The sequence below is a fragment of the Aptenodytes patagonicus genome, chromosome 4 (assembly GCF_965638725.1).
Source record: "Aptenodytes patagonicus chromosome 4, bAptPat1.pri.cur, whole genome shotgun sequence".
Classification (NCBI taxonomy): Eukaryota; Metazoa; Chordata; class Aves; order Sphenisciformes; family Spheniscidae; genus Aptenodytes; species Aptenodytes patagonicus.
The window spans coordinates 85,316,094-85,339,804 of record NC_134952.1 but is presented as its reverse complement, the minus strand read 5'-3'; the positions used below and the strand labels follow the sequence as shown (position 1 = coordinate 85,339,804).

At 47.5% G+C, this 23,711-nt stretch overlaps 1 protein-coding gene across 3 annotated transcripts; it reads right to left on the bottom strand.

The window, feature by feature from the left end:
• On the bottom strand, positions 1-21,063 carry EREG (epiregulin). Of its 3 annotated transcripts, XM_076337481.1 has the most exons (12): positions 20,855-21,063; positions 20,012-20,083; positions 17,479-17,550; positions 14,231-14,331; positions 13,871-13,950; positions 12,454-12,544; positions 10,191-10,294; positions 9,215-9,264; positions 2,352-2,435; positions 1,781-1,904; positions 1,051-1,197; positions 1-401 (listed from the first exon to the last, which is right to left on the bottom strand). In XM_076337481.1, exons 8-12 carry the CDS (start codon positions 9,258-9,260, stop codon positions 341-343), a joined length of 462 nt encoding a protein of 153 aa, XP_076193596.1. In that variant the 5' UTR covers positions 9,261-9,264; positions 10,191-10,294; positions 12,454-12,544; positions 13,871-13,950; positions 14,231-14,331; positions 17,479-17,550; positions 20,012-20,083; positions 20,855-21,063; the 3' UTR covers positions 1-340. The 3 variants fall into 3 exon arrangements, with proteins under 3 accessions (XP_076193596.1, XP_076193595.1, XP_076193597.1); XM_076337480.1 differs by lacking the exon at positions 17,479-17,550; XM_076337482.1 differs by lacking the exon at positions 17,479-17,550 and having other exon boundaries at positions 20,886-21,063.
• Positions 21,064-23,711: the final 2,648 nt, after the last annotated feature.

Below are 23,711 nucleotides of genomic sequence, written 5' to 3'. Positions count from 1 at the left end.
GTCTAGAACTTTTATTTCAAGGAGTAGAATTGTTTTGAGCATATTCACAAGAATAAATATAAAATTACTCTTCAGAGTAAGAACATGACTTTTTATAAAAATATATCTCTATCCCACAGAACCACTTAGGTGGGGTTCTCATTAGGAAATATTATTTAATAAAAAAATAAAACACTGAAAATAACATGCTTGACCTATACTGATTGGATCACCAAACAATTGAAATTTTTAAAAGGATATAAATATTGTAAATATTGTTAATAAAAATAACATTTAAATAGATGGGAAGCCACTGAGTCCATCCAGATGAACAGAACACTGTAGGAAGCCACCGTTTCTTCTACGGGGCACCAACTTCCTTGTATTCGCTGGTGTGCGTTTGTCTCTTCTTGCTTCGGTACCTGGAAGTAGAGAAGACAAGTGTGAGTTTTCGAAAGCCAGATCCAAATGGCTTTTTTGGGGAGTGAAGGGGAGGGTGTAAAAGAAGAAAAAAAATGCTGTATGACCTCCTCACGTTTGTTTTAAACCTCTAGCAGCTAGGCTCTGTCTGTGCTCATTTCCAGTTCTGAGATAACTTGCATGCAGAGACTCATTTCTCAACTCTTCACTGAAGACTTCACATTTGCATTAAAGTCTTGCTGCTGTTACTAGGTTTGCCGTTGAGAATTCCTGCTGGATCCTTCCCTGCAATAGGGCTAAGTACCCTAACTAGGTAGTTGGGTACTACCCTAAGTACCCAACTAGGCCACCTTCTGTTTGAGATGACGCAGCATCGAGTCTTCAGGTAGGGAAGAGGAATTACAGTGGTTACCATCTAGCTATCACATCTGTGAAGCTGAGCTCTCCCGCTGGGGACTGTTCCACCTTCTTGGCTCTCTGACAGCTGCTTACAATTAGTTATTACTGCAGGCTAGCAGGTCTGAATATCAAACTATCTCTGTGCAGTCAAGGAAGTGTAGGTATTCCAGTCTGTCTGGAGGTACTCAGCGGACATCTTACTACTCATACAGCTGACTCGCCTTCCTGAGCCATGAAGAAAATCTTTCTTACCTTCTGCAGATGTAGTAGCTTGCAATAGAGATGGCGGTGAGGAAAAGCAGAACTACGATAACTGTCAGTGCCACATACTCCTTACTGAGGGGTTGTCTGACAAGTTCTGAATGCACACATCGGACACCAGAGAAGCCTACGTCACACCTGAGGATGAGAGATGCAGAATTATAGACATCGCCATGGGGTTACGCTTCGGCAGTCCACAAAGCATGCTATACCGCTGGCCTGCTGTTTCCTCAGGGACAAGCAATTTGAACTGATGTAACTCAAGCCCATATGGTCCTAGAAATGGTTGCAAATTCTTCAAGTAAATGAGGAATACCCTTAGAAATGCCTAGAGGGTCTTTATTTTGTAGGCTGAATCAAAGGAGAGACGTTGCTGCTTTGCCCGAGGTCTGGATCTCACACTATCGTAAATACAGATGAACAGGGAAGCACATCAGAATGAGTGTCCCAAGTTTAAGTTGGGTTGGTGACTAATTTCAGGTGTCTAAGACCCCCACCCAGGTTTCATTGGAGCCAGCACATGTGCTTAACACTTGCTTAAATGCAGCTGAGGTGTATTATAGATATACTGCTCCTCTTCAAGTTCTTGTGAGCATTTAAACACTTGGCTGGATTGGTGTTCCAGCTAAGTGTCAACAGCGGCGAGACCAAAGGCCACGTACGGTTCACCTCAAAGCCCACCTCAGGGAGGTCTGCAGGACGCACTGCGCCGTGTCCATACCTGCAATAGTGCTCATCCAAGTCCACTATGTACACGCACTGTCCGTGGAAGCAGTAGTCCTTCATTTCGGGCTTACATCTAGTTATCCCAACTTGAGCCACACGTGGACTGTTCTCTGTCTGGACTGCAAGGAGATTTTGTTAGTATCTCATCAGCCTTATTTTCCCTTTGTATTTCCCAAACAATGTACCAGCTTTACAAATACAACTAATAGTCTCGCTACCAAGAGACTGCCAATGCAGTAGGCATTAAAGCAGGCGAGCCTTCTGAACAGGGAAAGGATTTTCCCAGGCCAGAGTGATATTGACTTTTCCTTTGGGAGTTCCACATGAGCTATTTCTGCTTTTACAGCAGAGTTCTCACCTCAGACAGAGCTCTTCCGCTGAAGAAGCAATATTACAGAAAATGAAGGCTAAAAAGTGGTTCAACAACACTGATCACTTTGCAGGATGTTGGCAATGTTGCTCAACAGAAAAATCATTTCCAAGGGCACCTCAGTGAGGCCGCCAACCCAAGGAAGATGGGAACCAAAGACTTGTTATTTACGAAGAGAGCTATGCAGTACACTTACTTAGTGCTGTTGTGCAGTTCTCCATTTCACCAGGCTCACATAATGGGATCACTGTTGTGCCCAGGACTGCTTGCAATAGGTAACCTATAAAAGAGAATAAAAAGAAGAGTCAAAACTAGATGCTTTTCAAGTATAGTTAAGTATTTTAGCTGGTGTACTCATTAAGTTAATACAAGAAGAACAGAAGCTTTTTATCTTAGTAGGAAAAACCCAGTGTTGTAAGCTGACAAAATACAGGTCTGAGAGATCTGCTGGCTATATTATATAAGGCTGCCCAAAGAAACATCTCTGAAATACAAACTTTTTACGTAGAACAGAGATCAAACAGAAACTCGGTGTCTGTGACCACCTCTCACCCACACTCTGAGTGAAACTGGGCAGGAACAGGCTTGGAGAGATTACACAGGAGAGGCAGAAATGAGGCCAATTCTGATTATGTTAGGTTTCTGACTAGTCTGGCATGGCACCTGTGCAAGGGACACAGCCAGGGTTCCACAACTAGGCATGACAATCCAGCATCCATCGCAGGAGGAGTTCTTTTGGTGATCAAAATCAAGATGTCCTTGAGTCACAACGGTCCATGGGGAGAGAATTTCCTAGGACTCAGCAAGTCAGCGCAGCTGGTGACTCAGCACACCAGGTCAGTGCCGAGCCAGGCTCAGTGCCGAGCCAGGCTCAGTACCCCACCACTGGCCTCAGAGACCACATACTGCTCGAGGTAGGCTTAACAGAAAAGCTGCTCTTGAGCAGCAAAGAGCTTCCTCAGCCATCTACTTGCTGTAACCAGCCTGAAAGGCTGGACAGTTCCTGCACTAATACCCACTCTTGTGTTGGAGTTTTTCAGGTAAAAGCCCACTTGCAAAGACAGCTAACATGAGATAGCAAACCCTGTTCATCTGGTCACTGGATTGGAGAGGGTACTGACCACTTTACGGATCCTGGGCCAGTGTTACTTATTTCAGCAGAACCCCAGAAGAAAACAGGTACATTTCTGTTCTTCCTTCACCATCCACGCTAAAGAAAACTGCAGCTCAGCAGGTTTGATGTGGGTACCAGACATAATAGGAGATTTCACCACGCAGCCTGAGGATTTTGGCTACCGGAGCAGTGGCTGCATTTTCTTGGGGAGCAAAGGCCCTCCTTCCCTTCTCTCAGAGACTCAGCTTATAAAGCATTTTGACATCTTTCGGGCGGTAGTGCGCTGCACAGACACAGCCTTCAGGTATTCTACTAGTTAAATGAACAGGATTTGAAGGCCAACACAAGTACTTGTAGCTTCATGGCTAGCCCATGAAGAACAGTCAATGTTTGCCCAGCTGGCCATGAAATCCATTTGGCTAACACTCCTCCTCCCGTGGTCACAAACTAACCTGCTCATGAACTGCTTAGTCAGCAAGCCCCATTCCAGAGAGGTCTGTAATTTGTGTCTTTGGGCTGTTTGCCTCTATTAACTTGTCAGGTCGTGCATGTCTAATGGAGGGAGCGTGCCTTCATAATTTCTTGATCACTCTAATTCAACTCCAGTTATTAGAAAGTTTCATTACATCTCAGAGTTAAATCTAGTAGTGATTTATGGATTTCCTGCAGCTCACCTCTTTCTGGGTGATTAGCAGGCTTCCTTTAAGCTTTATTCCAGCTAGATACAAGAACAGCAGGGATATTAATCTTAGAGGGACAGGGGTTTTTTGTACGTTTATTTGTGTTTCTTTAAAAACACTGTTCCTTCTCCTTACCTCCCTCTCCATCGCATTCCTTGCAAAGCTAATAAGCCAGGTTTCCACCAAGCTTTAGAAGAAAGGACAAAGACTAGGTCCACCAAAGTGAGAGCCACGGTAACAGATCTGCGCCTGCTACCATGACTCAGCAGGACCTGGCTTTCACTCCAACGGGGCAGGATCAGCAAGTTTACTTTCAGGGTGGGATTTTTTTTTTTTTTTTTTTTTTTTTTTTTTTAAACAGCACTGTGCTCACTATAGATTTCATCAGGAGAAGCAGTTTAACACTTCTATGAGGCCAATTTGAGTCGTCACGATAGAAAGTTAAAGTGTTTGAAGGATGAGGCCACCAGCTGACAGACAGTGGCAGCTCAGTTACTGCTAGGACAGTGGGCTTTGAGCTTCAGCCAGGGAGCCGGTGTCCCAGATGATGCTCAGAAAAGAAGATTTACTGAGTCAGTCCTTCTTCCCAGGAACTACAGGGACATTTCAGGAGTGCTCCATGGACTAAGCTGCTCCCTCAGCAGGAAGCAGATGTGGCACAGGACAGCTCTGTCCCGCTAAGCGTACACCATGTCATTGCAAGAAGGGATGCTGAAATCCTGCGACTAGCGAGAGTTAGTGACCTGAGGCTCCCTCCTGCTCCCCACGTACTGGTGCTATCATCTTTGTGTGACGTGCTATGGCAAGATTTGGGCTGGGGGCCACATGACAGTAATGAACATAAGGCAAAATATGCTAGAGGTACTGGAGATATCCACTTCTATCATATTAGTTAAGTAGATGGATGAAGCCAGCTGACGATCTCCTTTAGCCTACATATTTCTGTTGCAGCTTGCATACTTCCTTGATCTGAGCATGATCTCAGCAGTTGCTTTTTAATCTAAAGTTCCCAGTTGGAGAGTTACCAGAACCCGGCTTTTGCATTTGAGAAAGTCAAACCGTACATGAAAGAGACAGGTCAGCTTTTCTCTTTGCACTGCTTTCCAGCTAAAGGAAAGGCCAAAACTCAGACACCTGGGAGCGACAAATTAAAAATAACCTCCTCCTCCAACACCCAACAAAGGCTTGACCCGATAGCCTCCTCCACCTGACTGCAGGCACACAGGCCGGAACGGCTCGGGTGCAGGCGTGGATATTTGCTGACAACCAGCAGTATTTCCTGCGTTCGGGCAAAGTTCTTCCTGCTCTGCACTGTTATATTTTGCCCTTTCCCCCATGACCATATTTATCCTCTGACATCAATGGGAGGGGGATCCTGCAGGAGGATAAGGGATCCACACACCACAATGGCAAAGGAGAGCCTTTCCCAGAATAATTATCAGATGATGTACACCAAACACAGGACCTGGGAGAGGTAGTTATATTTTTATTCCTTCGCTGTTCACTAAGCAAATACTCTACAGGCTACAAGGTAACAGTAATGAGGCGGTGGATATTCACGTGTGCCTCACAGGAATGCGAGTGCTACACTTACTGCTACACCACTAGCATGCATGCGCAATACCGTCTGGTACTGCAGGTATTCCTGTAAGGTTAACACCGACAGCAGTGGCTATTACTGGAACAGGAATAACGCTGCTGTTTACTCGTCCTTGCACAAAGGATGAAAGGAAAAGGAGAGACAGAGACTGGCTGCCTTTGCTTCCTGCAGCCTTCATCAGAGATGACATGCAAGGGCTAATTATCAGTTCACCCACTGAAAGCCAGCTATAGTTTCCAGTTAAAGGATGAAGGATGCACATACAGGATACATCTAACCGAGAACTAGTCTCTTTGCGAGACTTACACCCATTTTAAAGGGGAATTGTCAGGCTTCTGAGAGGTCAATCATCATTTGAGTTGGCTTTGCCTGTCACCGAGATCACTAGTCTTGTACTAGTTCATCTGAAGAAGACCCCATGATGCTACTTCACATTTGGCATCTCTCTGGTCTCTCTGCCACAGTGGTAGCACCTACACTTTTCACGTGAGTGGCATTTTCAAAGCAATGCCAAGCCCAGAGGTGTCCAGGTGACGTGCACCTGGAGGATCTCAGTCCATTTTAACTGTAGAGACAGATCAAGGTGGATCCCCGTCACCTGATTTTGGACACCCAGACCATGTCTGACTGTCTAAGGCCTTCTTTGTGTAGACTAAGCAGGAAACATGGAAGTCAACCAGTCTGTCCTATTGGCTTTGCGTGCATCGCTACTACCACCATTTAACTCTAGTGCATCGCCTTCTGTATCTCTCTGCTGCTAACCTCCCTACCTAGCCAAGGACGTTTGCAGGCCATCTCAGACAAAGCAAGCACCTCTGCCAATAAAGGCTAGGTGGGTGGTTGTATTTTAGATGAGGATCACAGAAACGTAGAGTTAGCCAGAAAAGCCTTGCAAACAGCTTACTTTTATTCAATAGTTGGATGTGCAACTAAAGCCCTTGCTCACATCAACCACAGCATCTCTAAAGTTCAGGTTATCCACGTAGGCTGAGCATTTTTTCCTGGGAAAAGGGAAGCGGTCATTTACGATAATTTTAACCACCTCAGAAAGAGCACATCTCCCCACCCTTGCACTCGGGATACATCATCTGGCTTCTTCTTGACGTTTTGGGTAAGATGTACCTGGTGCCTGCTTGCCTGACCACGCCCATCAAGGCAGGTGCCCAATGCTCCTCTTCATGAGATGAGATACACAAGATGTACAGGTTGCTCTTCTCACTGATGTGAAAGGAGATGCTATCAGCCCTTTCCACCCCCCACCCCCTTGCGGTCTATGTATGTATGGCCTATTGTCTAAATGGAGGCACCCAACGTGATGGTACTGAGAGAGAGAGACTTAAATAAGTTACCCTTAGGGCAACTAGACAGAAGCGTCTATACATATTTCTGGGAAGTAGTGTCCAGGTTTCCCCATCTCACGTTTTGTACCCATGACTTCAGAACTGCCGGTTCAAAGTCATGGATGCCCAGGGCCAGGCCAGAGCAGCTCTAAGGCAGCCCTGGAAACACCAGCCTGTGTGGGAAGACTATCGCTCCAAAATTGCTACAGGCCCACACGATCATCTTCAACATTGTGCCAGGACTTAGCCTTAAGCAGAGATAATGCAGATAATTACATATTATGTGCACCCACCCATCTCGCTACTGCTTCCACCGCTGTGGAGACCTATACACCAGTGATCTTATTCACATGCTACCCCCGTGCCTGGGCCGCTCTCCTTTCCACTACATGCGTGGGGGCAGAGGTCCCTACTCCACAGCAGAAGCAGAAATCCATTACCGCTTCCAGCCAGACACGTGAGCTACCGACGTTTTCCACATCTCCAGACTCAATGACCTTTACGTTCAGCCCACTTGCTGATGGCCAGACAAATGTGACGCAGGAAAACATAAGGTCAGCAGCTCCTGAAACCGTCCAGTGAGTCTGGAGATCCGAGGCCTGCCTTCCCTACTGAGTGGGCATTACAGTGACTGCAAGGAGACCGGTGCCAAGGCTCCTGCAGTAACTCATGGAAAAGGCAGGGCCTGGGCTTGGCTCCATCACCGCCACATCACCGTGTGGCTGGCACAGCGCCGTGGCTCCTCAGGGGTGAGCGACGGCTCTCTCCCACCATTGCCTTTCTACTGCGCAGTCGCCAAGCCCACGACAGCCAGGATATAAAGCTGACAATGACTGTCACTAAAGTTAGGCTTCAGCCATTCAGCAGGGAACCTCTTAAAGTCTGGCAAAACGCCAGCTACAGACAGTCTTCCCAGCTTCTGCCAGTGGCACTGAGTTCTGCTTACACTACTGACCTGGGAGGGAAAGGCAGTAAAGTGCTCGTACCACGTGTTATGATGCCAACTAGCTATGACTAATCTATCCCTTACTATTAGATTTTGTGCCTGCCCCGGAAATAAATAAATCCATATACAAATCCATGAAGACATACCAGTTCCTTCCAGTGCCAGTTTTGTGCAAAACATGGCTGAGTCACAGACTACAAGATGTTTAGCCCGCTGTCCTGGCAAGTAAGATGCTGTGCAGCAGCTGATCCATAAGCTATTATGAAAACACCTGGCCAAGATGAAAGACAGAAACTCATGCTGCAGTGCGCTTAGCAGATGAGGCAACATCTGCCCCAAAAGAAAAGTCTTGGGAACTGAGCTTCCCCATCGACTGCGACCCTGAGCCCAACGCCATCAGCGTGAGAATATGCTTTGTCATTAAAGCAGCGTGCGAGTGGGCCAGGTCTCGGTCCTGCCTCAAATGTCTGCTGCCCACACAGTTCGAGTCACCTCACAGGGTCAGCTCTTGGCAGTCACTGCCTGTCACTGCCAGCGCCCAGCGGAGGTGTGTGGCAAGGATCAGTTGTTGCTTCACAGTGCACCCAGGCTCCAGGACTCTCGATGCTCTAAGGATACACGTGTTCACTTTGGACTTTCAGGGAGCTTATGTCATGCAATAGAGTAACATGCTGCCAGTGAGGAGGTGGAGAAGTGTCAAGCAGAGGGAGGCCACAACCTGTTTTGTTACCATAAGGAAGTCTCTGCTGCCGTGGGGATTCACCTACTGAGCTCACACAGAGCATGGCCCAGGTGAAGGCTGCAGGACCAGACCACAAACAAGACAGGACAAGGTGAAAGACAACAGATTGCATTGCTTTTTCTAAGGGACATGGTTTAGCGGTGGACTTGGCAGCATTCGGTTTACAGTTGGACTCGATGATCTTAAGGTCCTTTTCAACCTAAATGATTCTGTGATTCTACGATTCTATGCCTTGCGCAGACTGTGCTGCGAGCAGAGCTGGGGACAAGGGGAATGAACATTCACCTTCACTCAGTCACAGGGCACACCTGGGCATCGCACGAGCAACGAAACATCCCGTAACAGCACGCCACAGAGTAAGACCTCTGTGCTCCATTCCTCAACTCATACAGCCACTCAGATACACCCATCCCTGCCTGTGACATCATCTCGGAGAAGAAACACATCGGCTTCACCTGAAGGCAAGCTAAGCTTTACGTTTTGCCAGAGATTCTCCAGCAGTGAGAGAAGGCCCCAGCCCCGCGACTCAGCGCCCGATCCCCTCCCGGCCCCGGGGGGGCAGAGGAGCCGCCCGCCCATCGGAGCGGCGCGCAGCGGCTTGCCACGGCCCCCCGGGAGACACGGCGGCGGCACTCACCGAGGAAGAGCAGCAGGCTGCGGGCCCGCAGACAGCCGGCGTCCATCGCCCTGGCGTCCCCGGGGAGAAGAGGCAGAGGAAGAAAGAGAGAAAGAGGAGGCAGCCGGCTGCGGCGGAGCGGCGCTGCGGGAGCGGTGTGGGTGCCGGCCGCGCCGCCCCGGCCCTTTATGCGCCGGCGGGAGAGGCGGGGCGCCGCTCGCCGGTGATGAAACTGCGGCTCGGCTCGGGGCAGGTGCCCGGCCCCGGCCTCCTCGCTTCCTGCCCCGCCACCCCCGGGTGGGCTGTGCCGCGCCGCCCGCGGCGGGCAGGGGCGGGCGCTCTCCCGTCCCCTTGTGCCCGGGGGCGATGACCCGACGGCAGGCAGGAGGGTGAACCCCGGCCCCCTGCCCCAGCGCTTCGGCGGGGAAGGGAGGGGAGGGGAGGGGAGGGGAGGGGAGGGCAGGCCAGGCCCGGCCGGACACACTCCTGCCTGACCCCTCCAGCCGTTGGCTGCTGTGCGGGTACATTTGATTTTCCTTATTTTAGCAAGCATTACTGCAAATAGTATGTGGGGTCGCAAAATTACCTGCCCCCTCTGAGCAATCTGGCCACAGCACTGATGCCCGTGGTTGACTGCACAGCCTCGGCACCGCTGCCTTCTGCTTGCCCTCAATTCATTGGTGCGAGGTGTAATGGTGTGAGACTTAGCTGGTGCAGCGTGGGCCCAGAACCGACCGCTGCCTGGGTGGGCTCTGCCTGTACACGCATGAGCACTGGGCCATTGCACTGCCACAAACGCTGCCTGCGTGTAAACCAAGGTTTGGAAAACACCTCAGGGCAGGCAGCCAGAAACCTGCTGCCTTCCCTAATCTCCCATCTCCTGGCATTTCTGAAGTGACCCTCGGCACACAGGTGCTGCTGCCAGGGAGCCTTGGCGCTAGGGGCAGAAATGGTCTATTCAGTTACAGCACAGGTCACAGGAATGCCAGCACCTTACCTAGCACCTGGACCGGCTGCGACGGTCTCACGGTCAGTGGGTGCTTATGCCGCATTGCCCCTCCAGCCCTTGGCCTCCTTGCAGCCCAGTAGCACGGGCAGTTCCTGGTAACAACAGATCTTTCAGTTACTTAGACAGCAGTCGACTAGTTACGGCTACTTTTTCAAAAAATTCTTTTCAAGCATCTTGTTGAAGCCCACGCACTCTGTCGCTATGTTAGACAAGGCCTCATTCGGCGCTTACCTTCCATCACCAGATAGCTGAGGGATACCCCACCCCCAAATCCCTACTGTACGCATTTGTCTGAAATATAAAGCGTGTTTTATCTAAACAAACTGCTCAGCAATGGTGGTTATTTCTTTTCCTTTTAAAGCAAAAAACTTCTTCCTCTGCCTTACCGCTTTCCATCGTCAAAAAAGGCAAGGTGATACCCAATTTATTGCAGAACTGATAAGCCTGTCTCAGTGTAAGGAATTTGAGTATTGATAGTGAGGTGCAGTTTAATAGCTGATGACTCAAGTATCCATAGTTTCTCCATTTTATTAGCGGCTATTGATACAAGAGTTAATTGTAGAAGATACTGCAAAATATGATATACTACACCTCCATGTTCAAATTGAAATTCTAAGTAATAAACACCTTAATTCAGGGAGCTGGAATAGATCTGGTACTTATAAATCATACTCCTCCTTATTTTGGGAGCATTTTCTTATGTCTACAGAAGTGTGGAGATGCCGAAATGAAAAAAGGCAATGTGTTACTATAGAATTGTATGTCAGCACCATTTATTAATTATCCAACTGATATGAGAGTTGGCAAGATAAATGTAATAAAGATCACTGTCAAAGTAGCTTTCAGAAGTTGGTCCTCCACAAGTAAGTGGGACATGTTATAGCCAGAATCTTTTTCCGAGTCCCTTTTTTTCCACCTCTAGCATTAGGGTCACGGCTTCCCCCCCCATACAATCAGTATACTGCTTTAAGATTAGCAGTTGGAAGCTTTTTTTGATGCCACATGACTATTCTTGTTGCTTCTTTAATTTGGGCTGATCCCCCTTATTAAGGATTTTATTGTCTGCTCTTTCAGGGATCATAATGACTAAAGGAAGGAATTGCAATGATTAGTAAAGCATTTCTGTGTGTGGGCATAGATGCCTTAAAAAGCAGCATCACTGTAGAACTTCCACTTTATAATTAATTTCACCCTTAAATTCCCGCATGATTTATCCTCTGAAAGACAGCATTTAATTATAGTCTTGTACCGGTATCCAGATACCAAGTAACGCTGACACAACTGGAGCAATTCATTGGAATTTCCTCTTTCAGATTTGAATACATGGAAAACAAGTCTCATACACACATCTTAGTTTCATCTTTCTGTAATGTTCTTTGTCTCATGGCATGTGATTCTGCATCTGGCATCCCCGCTTGCGGCTTTCACCATCCTCCCCTCCACGTGGAGGCTGCCTCTTTGAGTAAGGTTGATACACACCTTCAGAGCCAATTTTCCAAGAGGCTATTCACATTGTGTAGTGCCTTCCTGCACTGACAGGTTCATTGTAAGGTAGATGCATTGCATCCCACAGATCCGAGTACGGAGTGACATGTCTGTACAATGCCGAGAGGTAGCACTGATTGGGCAACAGAGCATCACGGGTGCATTTCAGCTAGTGGCCTCAATTTCAGCTGGGGTGAGCTGCCACGCCCAAGTCAAGTCAACGATGGGTTTATGCCACTTGGCATCAGACCACTGAATAGCCCCCAGAACACTTTGACATTTCAGGATTTTCTTCTTTGCAAAGTGTAACAAGTATACGAGGAAATACCTTAAGAACTTGTGCAAAAGACTTACTTGCTTTTATTACCTTGCGATGGCTTAATAACAACCTTTAAAGAAAGCCTCTATTTACTAAGTATATAGGCTCAACTCAAGTCCATGTTGTGCTTAATCGCCTTTCAATGTCTTCTTTTCTAACAGAGCAACAGATTCATAGCAGTGATTATTTCAAGGGTATGGACTGAGCTTTGTCTATTAGTTTCACTATCACTGATGACACAGAGGATTTTCTATGAACAAGATACCCTTTTCAACTTCTGAGAAGAAAAAATACAGCTTAAATGTACACTTTTCTAAGCTTGGAAATACTTTTCCTCATGGTGATTTGCTGTACAAGAATACACGTGTTCATAGCAATGAACTGCCACTGTATGTATGTGTTTTTATATAACTTAAACCATACAAGACAAGTGACTATACTACTTACTTGAGCTCCTTTCTGTAGGACTTGCATCCAGTTTCACGCATTGCCGTTGTGGGGATGGATCTGCATTGTTTTTGTCTGTCGAGAATAAGACCTATTTGCAAAATCAACATTTTTTTGTTAGAAAACATTTTTGAAACTGGAAGAAAATCATTCCTAGTCTTGCACTGAAGCCCTTGGCACCGTTACACACACACAGACACACACAGACACAAAGTAACAAAAAGCAGCATTTTCGTAAACTCTTGGGAAAATCAGCCAGCATTTCTGAAAACAGCACGAATGCATACATCAGTATGTGTGTAAGAAATTTTTATATACAGCAAGCTTTCTTTGCACAGCATCAGAGATCCTCAAGAAATACTCTCAAAAGATCAGATGGCTAATTGGAGTGCAGCTCACTCGACAGCATTTTCATTTCAACTACAGAAAATTAATATTAAGTATGAAAATTCTAAGTGGTAAAAAGCATGGGGCTCACATGTGAACAACAAATGCCCTAAGAAGGGAATATATTTAACTGGGATGTGTAGATGAGATAGTCTGGAGGAAATGGAGTAAGGAAAAACCTTGAGCCAAACTTACTCCATATAAAGGTCAGTTTCAAATCTGCCATATATGTGAGGTATGAATTAGGTCAAATGTTCTTAAACAACCAGGCTTTCCTATAAACTATGAGAGCTCAAAACGCTGCCCCCAAGGCTGAAAGTGGCTGATGCCTCTTCCTGTAAATACAGGGTGAGGTCAAAGCTACTGGACAACACAGATGTTTTGCTGTTTTAAAAAAACAATCCCCCAAATTCACTGATTTCTTAGCCAACTTCTTGGGTCAGCATTAACTAGCAATTGAAAAAAGAAAGAAAAAAAAACCCAAACAGATAATCCACATCCATCTCAACGTGTCTCAGAAGATGGAGATGAAAAGGCAGACAGATCTGCCAGTTCATGCTGGATTGCTCCCTACAGGGCAGTTCTTAAAGCTTCATTCTTCTGGCTTGTATGACATTTCCATTACTCTCCCCTGGGCAACTCCTGAATGGCTCAACACATCTCACTGGCAGGAAAAGCTTCATAATGCTCAGCTGGTGTTTTCCCTTTCCTAATTACAGCTCAGTGCTCCATGCTAAGTGATTTCCTAGCCTCCGAGGGGTTTGTAGCTTTTTTCATTTGTGGAATCTTTTCATGGCTTCTGCCTTTACTTGCTGCTAAATAAACCTGTGCGAGCATTTTATTTGTACCCGTGTAAAGGGTGTTATCAAACCAAGTCCCTCCCGTATCACTGCCCATATACCTAGTAATTGTTTTTCCTCACTCCAAGTGATTTGTTAAGAATATGAGAAGGACCAAGGTGGAAGAAAAGTGTTTTTGCCCACAGCATGTAGCAGGTTGCAAGCAAACTGGCAGAACATCAACCCCTTACCCATCAGTCCTGTGTGCTGATCTGTCCATTGCCACCTCTTTCGAGTTCATAAAGTCATCTCTTCAACAGTATTTTTCATCCTCCAGGAAGAATGAGAGTTAACCATTGAGAGAGAGAACACATGCAAATATGAACTGCCGTCTCTGATGGTTCACCACGTGTACACATGGGCGCAGCATTTAGACCCCCGACCAGTGGCCAATATAACTGAAATAGTTATGTCAAAGCGTGTTCCTGCCAGCTGACCATGTGGCACATCCGCTCGATAGCTCTGCCCTGACAGCGACATCCATCTCGGGACAGTGAAATGACAGCAAGAACCACCACTGTGGGGATTGGTGTGATTCAGCAGGCACTCACCGGCTCCTGTTGGGCTTTCACCACAGCAGTCAGTCCTGGCTATGGGCTCTCCACAGCTGCCTTCCATCCCTCTCCTGTATCTTCCATCTGGACAGCTGGCACTAGCATGGGGAAGACAAGAGGAGGACATTCTGTATACGAGCGCCGCTGTCAGAGGGAAGAAAAGACCCGCCTTGGGCTGGAGCAGGGCCAGCCTCTAAGGCCTGCGCCAAAGCCTAAAGAATACATGATGCACGCACATGATCAGCAGAGCCCTCTGCCTCTCACCTGCTCAATTTGGGAACCTTGGCAATCAGCTGAGTGGTTACGCAGGCCTCAGCTACAGTGGCTTCCATGCCTTTGGCAAGCATATTTTGCCCCTTTCATTGCTGCAGCGGGTGAGGGGATAAAAGCAGGGCAAGAGCAGAGGAAAGGCCGACTTGCAGGCTATTTCCTAGCCTCAGAGCTCCTGTGCTTGGCCTGCTCAATCGGAAGCAGCAGCACCGAGCTGTGACTCCCCCTGTGCTCCAGGCCCTGCACTGCCACCGGAACTTCAGCGACCCGCAGACTCCACATTTTGGCTGCAACTCAGTGGTGACTGTCACCTGCATGCCAGCCATGCGCACGGGGAGCTGGGGCACCCTCGACGTGAGGAATGTGTCATTAGGGATGATGGAGTAAACAGCAATTCACCTGAAACCAGCTTAGCCAGCACACATTCCAGAAACCAAATCTAGGAAAGAGGCACAGGTCCACGGTGTATTTGTTTGGCCTGGTAACTAGCGCTAAGCATGGCAGCAGATGCACTTAGTGGAATTCCCCCATCCACTAGCATTATGGGACACTCCCATTACTGTTCTGATAATTACTGTTAATCATTACTATTACTGAAGTGACCAAAAAAAAGGCTGTCAGGATCAGATCTTTATTGTGCTGGCTGTTGTCACGCAGAGGTGATGAGACAGCCTGCCCTAGGGAAACTATAAACATGGGTGCCCAATTCATCACTACAGTCGTATTTCAAACTAGGACACTGTGGTCCGCAATGAAGCTCCCCTACAACTCGAGCAAAAATAAGCCACGGTAGTCCCTCTGGCTCGCATCAGCTTGGAGCCAGGCTGTTCATACCATGCTGTCTCCTGAGATGCAGCTAGAAGGGAAAGAAGCTGATGAGGAATACTTTGGGGTCGCAACACTCAACAAAATGTTCCCATTCTGTGTTTTCCCTGTGTGGGCCCAACCTGCTATAAAACTCCATATTCTTTGATCTCCAGTGAATTTAGTACTACCAGCTCCTGAGAGCCGTGAGTCACATGGTATGCGGAAACCTCTGGGGTTTGGTTTGGGAATGACCAAGACTATGTGAAATCATCTTCTAGTCACCTTCTCCTCCCATCCATGGACCATCCATTCAGACCCTCCCATGGTCTGAACATCACCTCAGGTATCCAGGCCTCCCTAGACACCGTTCCTAGGTCACAGACTGAAGAAATGGATTAGCTAGCTTAGCCACAGACCGGGTACCAGCAGGGAACCCCAGGGAAAGACCGTAGGCCTCTGTGGGGCTGAGAAGGGCAGACACAGCTCCAGCACAGGTGGAAACCATCTGCCTGCAACGTTGAGTTTTCCTCCCACATATGCAGGTCTGGCTGCTATCAGCCACCAGGAAAGGAGACAGACCCCAGTTTTCTGGTCAGAGCTGGTTGTTACCCAGCCCGTCCTGGGAGTGCACCCTAGCGTCCAACCTGACTAAAAAGCAAAACAAAATGTGTTCAGGCCCCGCATACTTCTCTGCTCTCTCAGCAAGGAGTTGTGGGTTTGCCCAAGGGCCAAGGGGAGGCAAAGGTCTAGGCCTACCCCCCAGGCCAAATCCCCCTGGGAACTCATCCCCACGTCTCCATCCCCATGGGTAGGGAGGGTGCTGGTCGCCTGCTGTGAGCATGGGAGATGGGACGAGGAGAGGAATCTGCCACTGGATGTCCTGGGGGAGAGGTGCCAGCAGCCGGTCAGCTGACTGTGACACTTCCATGGATAACACTTCCGCGTGGTATCTACACATCCACCCCCTCGTCCTCGTTCCTGCAGCTTGATATTATTTGAGAGATGCAGGAGATTTCCTTTATGACACTTGAAGTGCATGCGTGTAAATCAAGTGGGACAGGACAAAGGCCAGGGCTGGGTTTAAATAGATCCGTGTCGGTTATTAAATTAAGAACAGCACTAAGCTAGGGCTGGCAGCTCTTGATCAATGCTCCTGCAGCCAGGGTCTTTGTTCTTCATACATGAAAAAACAGGGCTACGGATAAGGGTCAATTAGCCAAAGCTGCCAAACACAAGTTAGGTCTCTGAATCTAGTTAAACTCCTCAATAACAACAGTCCCTCTACAGGGCTTTCAAAGAAAACAGGCACCCCTGAAAACTACTTTTTTGTAAGAGTCCAAATAAAGGCTGCACATTAGATGCTCAGAATGACACTTTAGGCCACTGATTTGCAGCATGCCTACGGCAGAGGTCACCCCTTCGTACATAACACACTCGCGTTCCAGCTCCACACCCAGATTAATCTACCCTGCCCAAACCAAGCACACAAGCAGCCTGGTATCAACCAAAACAAAGACCATTAAGTTAGCGCAGGAGATGGCCTGCCTAAGGTGAAACATGCCAGACGCGAAAGCCTGTGCAGAACATGGCCCCGCTCTTTTGTCTCCATCCCAGCTTCTCATCCCTTCCCCCTGTTTTGTTCTTGTAACATTCCCCTTTGTGAAGCAGGAGAGAGATTTCCAGGAAGGGATGCTGTACGCAAAGCTAATTACCCATCTTTCCAAATCAACCACTTCAAAGGGCGCATAGGTTAACTAAACTAAAAGGGACGTCTCTATGCAAGTCTCTTTCCCCGCTCTCCTAGAGCATTCTTATGCAACGCGCTGTGCACCACTGCGTGCATTTGATTACATTGGGGCAACTTTGATTACCATGTCACGTATTATCAGAGTTGCCGACTGCATTGCAAATGTTGGAATTGTCTTTTACGTAGATCTAAATAACATCAGAGCCTTTGGGCAATGGCCTTCGATTGTTTACACGGTTTTCATAAACAGGATATTAACAATTTGTAAATATCCTGTTGGAAATCCCTCAGCTGTACTTGCAAGCTCACAATAGACCAGTTTGATTATGCCCATCTGCAATAAGTCTCTCTCTACTAAAACTTCACTGGTAACATTGCACAACTGTTACTGACCACAACAATTGCCTCTAATTGTACGTACCAATGCTTCTACTTCATGGCTTCTACAAATTGTTTGTGGAGTTGCTACATCTTTAGAGCATTTGCTGGGGAACTATAAATCAAAGAAATCATACATTATTGTTGTCATCATTTTCCATAGGCTTATACTGTGTAGTTTTCATTCAGGTAGAGAAAGCAAGGGAATTGCACTGCTCTCAATTCTTGTTGCTACATCTCACCTAGAGGTAGGGGTTTTTTTTCCCCCTTCATATAAACTTCCACTCCAGCTCAATGCAGACGGTGACACACACACAGACACACGCACACAGAAAGATCTAAAATTTTCTTGGGAGTTCCTTCAGTGTTGCAAAATAGAGTGTTTTGATGGTCAATAATTAGATATCTGTCCATAATCCTGCAAGTTTTCTGCAGTGAATCTAAAAATACCTTTCAAAAAGAATTCATAACTCTAACCTCTCATGTTTTAGCAGTCCACCTCAAGACATATCCTCTCAGCAGAGTTAGAGAGAAGGTGAAAGTTCCTTCTAAGCTAAATACTGTATTAAAAACAATGCACGCCTACCCAGGTTGGCACATATTTAACTGACTAGGTAGCTAGCTCTGGAGGATGGAGGAGTTGCCTTCATGCAGAGGGAAGCTCCAGCTTGGAAGCTAACAGAAGAACAACAGTATGAACCCTTGGTGTAGGAGAAGCAGAAGCACCAAGTTGTGTCACTCCTAATCCACATGTGACTAACCCACTACTGGGAGCGCACTGATGCAAAGCAGTCTGAGAGTATGTCCTTAGCTCCAAAACAAGTGCCTTAAAGAACTCCAGGCTACAACTGTGCTAGCATAAGGTCAGATGCCAGTAAAGCATTCAAGAAATAATAGTTGACCCAACCTTAAATACTATTTGGGCAGGCGAGGGAGTCCTCGTAAGAACGTATATCGTTGCTGTCTCCAAACATGTTGCATCTAAAAGAGATCTTGTCTCAGCTACCTGGTGCCCTTTGAAGTTAAGAGCTATTTCTTAGCAAACCCCTGGGGTCTGCACATTACACAGATCCTAACGCTGTCCCCGTGGACTTTAATGCTTCTCTGACTCAAGCTGATTTCCCCTAGCTCCCACATACCTATCTTTGTCGTACCCTTGACCAGAAAACATATACAGCCTCCCATCCAAGATGCTATCTCCCACACAGAGATACTCAGTCAAGCTACGCACTGCAGTAAAAGCTGTCTGTCTGAGCCAATCCAGCTTACTGTCCTCGCTGAAGATGCTTCTGAAGGTAAAGAGGGCACAGCTTACTATCCTGGCCTCTTTAGAGGGCCGTGACAGCCCCCTAGCTACATCTCTGTCCCTGAATTGTGGCTGTATTGTATTCCCCAGCCTTACAGGCTCTTCATTCTCAAAGCAGTCCCATTCCTCTAGTGGCATGTGCGGCCTGTAGCAATCCCCGTTGGCTACTAGCTGGGCCCACTCTAAAACCCAGCCTGTCTCTTCCCCTTGCTCCCAGCTGGATGCCGCATAGGTCATCTCCTAGGCACATCTCCTCTGTCACCAGCACATTTCCATCCTCTCCCGTCTCCCAGTTCCAGTCCCCTACAGCCATCACCCTCATTTGCTGCTTGGTCTGATCACAATCCTGAACAGCAACTGGGCAGAACAGCAGCGCATAAAACCAGGATTGCCTGGCACAAAATACACACTAGCACCTGGTGGTCTTGCAATGATTTTTCTTCCCAATAGCCCTCAGTATATATCAGAAAAAGGCACTGGACGTGCAAGTCTTGTTCATCCTGCACAAAACTCCAGGGAGACTCAGATAAGCTTTCCTACGTTTCATGACCTTCCCATTCCGCATCTCCTCAGCCCTGCACACACGCTTCCCCCAGACTTCGGTAAAAAGGACCCGAGTCATATGCTGTGTCACAAGCAAGAAAAACCTACAACATGTCTCACTTCAGTCTGATTCCCAGAATAACCTCAGTGGGGCCGATATCACCAAAACCTTCTTAGACAGGACCCCATTTTCTTCTCCTCTCCTCCTATGCCAGTCACTTGGGTGAAAGGAAGGGGCGGGCAGGAAAGACCGCTCCTGACATACTCTGTGCCTGACATACTGAGAGCAGCCTTTGCTCTGGCTGCAAGAGCTGCCATGGCTGTACCGATGTGGGGGCACAGACTGCTCTGGTGTCATTCCTGCTGCCACCACAAGTGGGAAATGTTGGGCCTGTTTTTCACACCTCTAACCCATCATTAGCACCACCTGAACACAGACAACCACAGCTGAAAAAGGTGTTCGCTGTAAATGAAAGGATCATAAACTTTTTCTTTAACTTAAAACAACGAGGAAAAGGCAGTGGTGTGAAGTCCTGACGCTACTTGTTCTAAGGTAAATCACTGCGTCTTGCACTATGAACTCAGCTGGGCTTCAGATTGCTTTGCAGATAAAGCAGGAGGAAACTGTAACTTACACCCACTACAAGTGTATCTACAGCTAAGGAATGAGATAACTAAATGCCCTTGGGGAGATATGAGTGGCATTTAAAGCATAAAAATTGCTTACCTTTCCCTTACCAGGTAGGCAGATAAACACAAACGTCTGTGTTCAATAGTGCCTGAAAGTCAGATGCAAGCCCTCAAAAGCAAAAGAAATTAAGGCTTAGAGGCAATCACGGTACAAGGATGTGCAACCCCAATGACAGAACATTCCCCATCAGCTCAAAAATAAGCGGCTCCGGAGCACTGCACGAGTTGGCAGAGATCGTGAGCAAAGCGAGCATGGGAGGGCAGAGGCTGGCGCTTCTGTGCCGGACACAGAGGCCTGCGTGTTCACAAGGGCATTCCCAGCTTACCAGGTGCTGTGCTGTATTCAGACTTTCAGTCACGTGGCTGCTGGGATAGACTTATGCATGCTTACCGCATGCTAAGAGAGGGTGGGAGCAATTTGCTTTACTGCTCTTGCCAAAAGCCTCCATTAGTATATGTTATGAAAGCCCCAGAGAGGCAAAACATTCCTAAAACCACTTTATTAAAATTAGTAACACCCGAAACTCCCCCCAGTTGTTTATGGATGGCAAGGCTGAAGGAGGCAAGCAGCAAAAGCCAAGGAAGACACAGAGAAGCCTTGACTTTCTCCGCAGCGTGACGGGCCTGGGGAGTCTCCGTATCATTTCAGCTGGCTGCTGAAATCCTGCCTGCTTCCCCCACAGTGCATGCTGAGGGTGAGACTGGTTTGCGATCTACAGATGCAAAGCGTTACTTCAGGACTAAGTATTGATTTACCATCCCCCAGCACCTACGAACTACCTTCACAGTCTGTAATACTTTCATCCCCACGGCATCCCTGTAGTTATTTTGATATTTCTCTGATGGTAGCACCGAGGCACGCACAGCATCTGCAACTTACCGAATGCACACGCGGAGGCAGACACTCGTACCTCCATCTCCCATGATCCAGACTCCTGTCCTTCTCACAGATTGCTTCCTCCGTGGAGGGTGAGGTGGAGTAGCACTGGCTGCCTCCCAGACTCCTTTTCCTGATGTTACAGCCCCGATCCACGCTGTGGGAGAATGAAAATTTAAAGCTGACCAAGGAGAGAGATTTAAGAGTGGCAAAACTGTCTCATCATTATATTCAAATGTGACCACCACTTTGTCCCTTGGGCCTACGTACTCTGCAAGTTGGGACATGTCAGATCCTGTGCATGCTGGTCTCAGCGAATCAACCCACGTTTTTTTCCCTTTGCTGCTTCCTCACCCTTAGCACAGGCTAAATAAACTGTTAGCTCATGTCTTGTACCCAGGTAGCTTGTTGCTTTACAAAAGCGACAGGAGATTTATAAGGTCTACCGTTTGAGATGGACCCATACGTGAGCTCAAGCTTCTGAAATAACAGGCCTCCTGAAGCAGATGCAAGCTTCTTTTGCACCATCTAATTCCTTGTGACATGTGGAAACCTTCGGCAGTCGCTTGCATTAAATCATATGGAATTGTAATTTTGTATTATTTCTATTAAGTTACCATTTTTGCATTCTGCATAGGACCTTGGGGGAATTTAATGTGTGGAACGGACTGGACTAAAGATTTTGTGCAGAATATGAAGAAAAACCTGTCAGTATCACTAACTTCCATGCTGTCTGGAAACAGAAAAGGTTTTACCGTAGCAGTCAGCAGTTTTTAGTTACTCATCATAAACAGTCTCTGAAAGCTTTTCCATGTGAAGTCCAGAACTTTTCTACACCGTCTGGGATGTACAGCTCTGTGCCCCTCTGTTCAGCGTCACCAAGTCTCTGTGCTACTTTACCCTGCATCCCTTACTAGTATCTTTACACACACGAGTGCAGAGCTCCTGCACACCGACCGGTCCGAGCCACCCCACAGCCACCAAAGGCTGTAACCAGCCTAACGCATGTACGAAACACTTGGGGCCATGGTCTGCCAAGAGATGTTTCATACGCAGGCCCTGGTCTGCATCTTTATGCATACAGATCTGCCACTGTGCCACGGCAGAGCCCCACGCTCCACTCATATGGGGCTCAGGAAGGACACGGCAGTGGGCACACGGGATCCAACTCTCCTCCACATCGCTGGGTTTTGGGTTCATTTTCTTATTTTCTAACTGAGTTTTTCCAAGGATAATGGCATGTTTTCTATGAGGCGTTATTCAAATGTTTTGAAGACAAAGGGAATTTGGCTCATATCTGCACCATGTTTTCTTTCAATACAGATACAACTATCTGTATTGAAGAAGATAAGCACTCTCACCTTAATTCACTTAAATTATGGATAGTGCACACAGTCTCCAGAAGTCCTGTGGTAGACATGAAGAACTGATGGACGGCTGGTATAAAAATCCCATGAAACTACACAAAGTCTCATTTCCACCGCTGTCAGGTGTTACTTCACAAGTCACAGCTCAAAATCGACAACGTTAATTCTGCTACGGTTTCATCTGCATGAACAGGAGAGGTAGAATCGACCCAAACGTGACAGATGCCCTCAGATTCTCCTGTGTGACAGGAACCACGAGCCACTTGCGGTCTGCTCCAAAGCCTCATGAAGCTGATGGAAAAATGCCCAGGATTCCAACAGGCTCTGTCCAAACTGTGTCCATATATAGTCAAGTGCCCCCGAGTTTTCTCCTCCACCCAGGGTTTTTTAATCTTCTAGTAATATTCAAAGCACGCTTACATTTATGAGTTGCTGTTACTGAATAGCACGTTGGCTTGTATCTCTTACCTTGCTCTTCTTACAGTACCTCCTACTAAAGAAAACACCACAAACAAATGGGGACTTCTAAGAATCCCACGGCACTCCAAAGACAAACGCCTAAATACCCACAGACTCAGATGGTGGAAGTAGCCTAAGTCTGCATCCACTGAAGTCAACCTATGTTTTACTATAGCCTGCAGCAGGGCTTGGAGACAGGCCAGAGCTAATTGGGAAAATCACAGATCCCTACTTTATGATTAATTCTCTTGAAAAGCCTTCAGTGGAGACATTCAATTGCGGCATTTCACAAATACTTAATGGTTTAAAAAGCAATCAAACTAACACTACTTGGAATCATCTTAAATACCCCTTTAAAGACTCTCCAGGCTGCAGTTTGAATACAGCACCTGAATTACAAGAGCGCACTGGACAAGTTTATAGTTGCACCCCACACAGGAGTATCTTCCCTCTGCCCAAATGAACTGAGGAGGTCAAACCAGCACGAACGTGCCCTGAGTAACGGGAGAGGAAAGCAAGGACAGCAGGCTCCATCTTTCCTCCCAACCCCATGAGACCTCTCGCAGTTTCTTCTCAGTGGGGCGAAGCTCAGCCCTTGGCAGAGCTCAGAGCCGGGGTTAAAATGCTCCTTTGCAGCTCTCCCCTGTGACCCGTTCAAGGGAATAGCCTCCACACAGAGTAAACCTAGGTTTTTGCTTTCTGTATCGAGGCATTTGCTTCTGGTGGGAAGAGGGGACACCTGCTGTGGGTAGGCCACGAAGGACAAACCTGAAAGGAACCGTGCTGGACCAGAAGGAAAGGGTCAGGGAGGAATGTGAGGGGCCACACAACTCGGTCTGACTACCCCCAAACTCCTTATTGTTTCACTGAGGTCACGGCCAGTTCTGTGCAGGCCTCAGAGAGCGTGTGTGCCGGTGTAAGGTCATGTCCTTTGCCTGCATCACTCCCCATTCTTTTTGGGAACTATCAGGAAGAAACACGTGCTGCTTCTTGGCTCCTGCACACATTTTTCATGCACAGGGGAGCACCTAGCC